Source organism: Pseudophryne corroboree, chromosome 6 (genome assembly GCF_028390025.1).
Source record: "Pseudophryne corroboree isolate aPseCor3 chromosome 6, aPseCor3.hap2, whole genome shotgun sequence".
Taxonomy (NCBI): Eukaryota; Metazoa; Chordata; class Amphibia; order Anura; family Myobatrachidae; genus Pseudophryne; species Pseudophryne corroboree.
Window position 1 is genome coordinate 229,961,460 of NC_086449.1, and position 5,034 is coordinate 229,966,493.

The following is a 5,034-nucleotide window of genomic DNA, read 5'->3' on the forward strand; positions in this document are numbered from 1 at the left end:
GAATAGCACATTACTGATATAAAACAGCAGCTGAAAGAAAGATTCAAGCTAAAGTATCTAGGCCCTGCAAATCATTTGTTAGTCATGAGAAATGTACAAAACCTGAAAGATGGGACTGTTACAGTTGATCAACAGACATATATTGAAGCAATACTTCACAAGTATGGAATATCTGATGCAAAACCAGCAAACACTCCTATTGACAAAAGCAAAAAGATGGTAAATGCCATGTCACCAACCAGCCAGGAGGAGATAGAGAAAATGAGTGAAGTTCCTTAGCAAAATGCAGTTGGTAGCTTAATGTATGCAAGTATTGGAACTCCCCCCGACATCACACATGCAGTGAGCCGGGCAAGCCAGTTTGCAATTAACCTTGGGAGGCAACACAGGAATGCAGTCAAAATAATCTTAAGGTACTTAAGAGGTACAAGTTCATTAAAGTTGGTGTTTACAAAGTCAAAAGGTACGACTTTGGAAGTTTTCTGTGATGCCGATTGGGGATCATATGAGGATGACCGTCGTTCCTATACAGGATACTTGTTCCTTTTGGCAGGCGCAGCCGTTAGCTGGGTGAGCAGAAAGCAACCCACTGTTGTCCTATCCACCACTGAGGCACGGCACTTACAGAAACTGCAAAAGAAGCTTTATGAATGAAGGAGACTTTATGTGAGCTTAGCCTTCTGTACCACAGTGAGACTTTCAATATTTGGTGTGATAACAAGGGAGAAATTGATTTGTCTTCCTGCAACAAGCATTCAGACAGGCGAAACCAAATCCCCGGAAACAGCCCCAATTTCAAGTGAAAATGGGGTTATTCCTCACAAAAACACACAGGTATCCCCGAACTTGTGTGTTTTCGGGATGAAAGATTTTTTTTATGGTTGATCCTATTTAGATAGCCTGCAAAAAAAAACATTGGTGAAACAGTTGCTACAGTATACAGTATGTTTCTTTTGAAAGCATTCAGAAGCATGTATTAAGCATTTATTTAGCAAGCATTTACTAAGCAAGAGCTTTTGACCTTATATTCAACATCACACATTGGATATCATGCAATGAGATACTGCTATATTTGTATTACTTAGGTCTTGCTTTTACAGCAAGTTGTTTATATTGTGATAGTTTTGTGTCTTCAGGCTATCCTGTTGCCATATGCTGTATAAACTTTGAAAGCACTTATACCAATTGTTCATTTGTGATGATAACTGGTCCTGTAATACTACATAAGGAGAACGAATTGACAGAATAGGAGAGGAGTGGGTTAAACCTCAGCTAGTCAGGGGGGCAGGATGGTAAGGCATTATGGGAGTTTATTGTTAGCCAATAGGAGTGAACGTTGGGGGTAGGTGGAAAGGGTTTTTAAGCCTGGTAAAGGGGCTGTGTCAGCCTCTTTTGCTGTAATCGTGGTAGGGGTGAGTACTCTTCACCCCCCTTTCTCCTGTGTTTGTGCTGCTTGCCCCTCTCGGTCCCCGCGCCCTCCACCACTGAGAGTCGCTCCGGGGTCCCCAGATGATGAGGGGGTTTTGTTTAGGGTTGCGGCCAGTGGCTCATCCACTGGCCACCCCTTCCAGGCGGCTCCTGTTTTGCGTGCGCGCGCATGCGTGTGCCCGAGTCTGGCGCTCGTGCTTCCTGGGAGCTCTACCCGCTCCAGCGGGAGGGGCTCCCCAGATTCTTCTGTCATCACAGTGCGGGGCCAGAGAGGGGCGGTGCGATCTGGGAACGGTGGCCATCCAGTTCCCCAGGTGCCCGGGGCCAGTGGGGGCCGAGCAGTGAGGGGGCGGCTGGCGCATCGCAGAAGATTGCGGGTCTGCGGAGGCCGTCTGGCGCCGGTCCCAGTCAGGGTCGACCGGGACAGCTTGGCGGCGACGAGAGGGCCGTCCCTGCTGGGTGTAGTATTGAAAGTCGACAATGTCTAGGTCGACCACTATTGGTCGACAGAAACTAGGTCGACAGGGTGTCTAGGTCGACAGGGTCTTTAGGTCGACATGATCTAGGTCGACAGGTCAAAAGGTCGACATGAGTTTTTAATGTTATTTTGGTGTCGTTTTCTTCGTAGAGTGACCGGGAACCCCAATTAGTGCACCGCATCCCCTCGCATGGCTCTCTTCGCTCGCAATGCTTCGGGCATGGTGCCTTCGCTCCGCTACCGCTTCGCTCGGCACAGATTACCGTTCCAATCGTAGTCCACGTGGATCGTTAAGTATGAAAAGGTTCAAAAAAAGAAAAAAATTGTGAAAAACTCATGTCGACCTTTTGACCTGTCGACCTAGAACATGTCGACCTAAAGACCCTGTCGAATTAGACACCCTGTCGACCTAGTTACTGTCGACCAATAGTGGTCGACCTAGACATTGTCGACCTAGTTACTGTCGACTTTCAGTCCGGATCCCGTCCCTGTTGCGGACCCGGGGAGCGGGGGGACCGTTAGGGCTGCTGCTGCGGCTCTGGATCCCTCTGCCATTGCGGCAGCAATGTCTGCAATGACGGTGGCGTTTGAGCCATTTTTGTCGGCTTTGTCCCCGGGTGGCGTTTCCGTGGCTCCCACTTCGGTCGACGCGGCCGTTCTCCCTTGTGCTTCTGGCCCCGCCATTGCACAGTTTCTCCAGGCGTGTCGCGCTATGGGCTCCACCACTGCGTTGCTGGGTGGCACTGCACTGTCACCAGGAGGGGCGTCTGCTTTCATCCCCGCCGGGGGGGGGGCTTCGGCACCCGTGGCGGCTTTCCCTTCTTTTTCAGATTCGTATGCGGGTGACGATCGGGAAGAGGAGCCGGTCATGGTGGACGTTTTGCCTTCAGGATGCGGGCCAACCGGTGAGTAGGACACCGATACAGTTACTGTGTCTCGTGGATCTTCTTCTTCCTCTTCCGGCAGTAGGTCCAGTAGGTCTTCTTCCTCTTCTTCCTCGTTGCAGTCGGCAGCTAGTAGCTCCAAGAAGGCTAAAAAGAGGGCTTGCAAGTACACGCGGCGTGAGGCGCGGCACCGAGATAAGCGGTCTAGGAAGAGCGGTAGTAGTTCCCATAGGGAAAGGACGTGGCGTAATTTGCCGGGTGTAGTTCGCTGCGATTACACGGCGGTGTTGCGTGAGAGTTGCAGGAAGATGATTAGGCAGGGGGAATATGTCGACCTTTTCACATTGACGGAGGACACCAAGAGGGAAGGTAAGGAAGTGCTTGTGAAGGGCGGTATTGGGGCGGAGGCCTTTTGCTCGTACAACAATTGGTTGGCGGGTTTCTGCGTGTTCACGGCATGCTACTTGGAGGATCGCCCTGATGAGCACATCAACGTCATCAGGTACATTCACCTCGTGCATGACATGCAGCGTCAGTCTTAGGACGATACGTGGCTGCATTATGATAAGCAGTTCCGTCAGAAGCATGACTGCCTGCACATCATTGACTTCGGGTGCAAAGATGTGGAGGTATGGCTTCGGGTCACACGGGCGCAGGATATGAAAATGGTGGCAAAAGGAGGGTCCGTGGCTCAGACCGTGGTGGCAAATCAGTCCCGGGCCGCCTTTGAGGCAGTGCCGCGCCACCCTTGGAGCGCGGCCCGTTCTGCGCAGCAGGCGCCGGCGAAGGGGAAGTGCTTCGCGTTCAACAATTCCACGTGCCCCCTCGGTCAACGGTGTTGTTTTCGACACCTTTGCTTGCGATGTAATGGATCACACCCGGCTTCCAATTGCTTTCGCGCGGGGCGGCCGGGAGCTAAGGCAGCCGGGGGCGTGGCTGTAAAACCAGCTGGGGTTGCCGCTAGTTAGGGCGCCGTCTCCGGTTCATTTGGGGGGCCATGCTCAAATGGTTGGGGTGGTACCCAAACAGAGACGACGCAAAATTTCTGCATGATGGTTTTGCGTCGGGTTTTCGTTTGCCGGTGGAGGGAGAAGTTTTAGTTTGGGCCGCCAGGAACCTGTAGTCTGCTCGGGATTTCCCCGATGTGCTTCAGGAAAAGGTCGAGCAGGAGGTTTGCCTGGGGAGAATGGCGGGCCCCTTTGCGCTGCCGCCTGTCGAGGATTTGATTATTTCCCCGGTGGGGGTCGTGCCCAAAAAGGCCCCGGGTAAGTTCCAGCTCATTCAGCATTTGTCCTATCCATCGTGGTCCTCGGTTAACGATGCCATTCCACCGGAGTGTTGTTCGGTGGTTTATCAGTCTTTCGAGGATGCCCTGGGCATGGTACAGGGCTGCGGCCCTGGGGCCCTCATGGCTAAGCTTGATGTTGAATCGGCCTTTTGCTTGCTCCCTTTGCACCCGGAGTCGTTTCGGTTCATGGGTTTCCGCGTCGGGAAGGAATACTTTGTAGACAAGTGTCTGCCTATGGGGTGTTCCGTTTCGTGTGCCTTTTTCGAAAAGTTCAGCACCTTTTTACATTGGTGTGTGGAGTTTTCTTGCGGAGGTTGCGGTATCGCGCATTACATTGACGACTTTTTATGTATGGGGCTCGCGCATTCTCCACGCTGTGGTTTCCTGTTGTTTTTGCTGCGTGCCTTGATGGGGCATTTTGGCGTTCCTGTGGCCGAGGACAAGACGGAGGGGCCTCTCTCCTGTTTGTCCTTTTTGGGTATCGAGATTGATACTGTCGCAGGGGCTTGCCGGCTGCCTCGGGACAAGGTTGCGAGGCTTCAGGAGTCCATAGCGCGGTGCTTGGAGCGGCGTAAGGTGACTTTGCGGGAGGCTCAATCCCTTCTCGGGCTGTTGAACTTTGCCTGTCGGGTGATTCCCATGGGCAGGGTTTTTTGTCGGAAGTTGGAGTGGTCCATGGCTGGGGTGTCCAGGCCGTACCATTTTGTCCGTTTCTCTGCTGAGATTAGGAGAGACCTCGCTGTGTGGGTTTCGTTTCTGGCGGACTTCAATGGTGTGCTGATCTAGATGGCTCCGCTCATTGACAATTTCGACCTGCAGTTGTTCACGGACGCGGCGGGCTCGTCGGGGTTCGGTTGTTATCTCGACGGGGCTTGGTGCGCAACTTTGTGGCCCGAGTCTTGGTCGCGGGAGGGGCTGACCAGCGACCTGTTGTTGCTGGAGCTCTTTCCCATCAT

The 5,034-nt window shown here is 52.6% G+C and overlaps 1 protein-coding gene across 1 annotated transcript; it reads left to right on the plus strand.

Annotated features, from left to right (window-relative positions):
* Positions 1 to 300: 300 nt before the first annotated feature.
* LOC134934530 (uncharacterized) lies at positions 301 to 654 on the plus strand. The gene has a single exon (XM_063929954.1). The coding sequence runs from the start codon at positions 301 to 303 to the stop codon at positions 652 to 654; it is 354 nt and encodes a 117-aa protein (XP_063786024.1).
* Positions 655 to 5,034: the final 4,380 nt, after the last annotated feature.

Bases quoted from the DNA above. Each gene is read 5' to 3' on its own strand.
- LOC134934530 (XM_063929954.1), top strand. From the start codon at position 301: ATGTATGCAAGTATTGGAACTCCCCCCGACATCACACATGCAGTGAGC.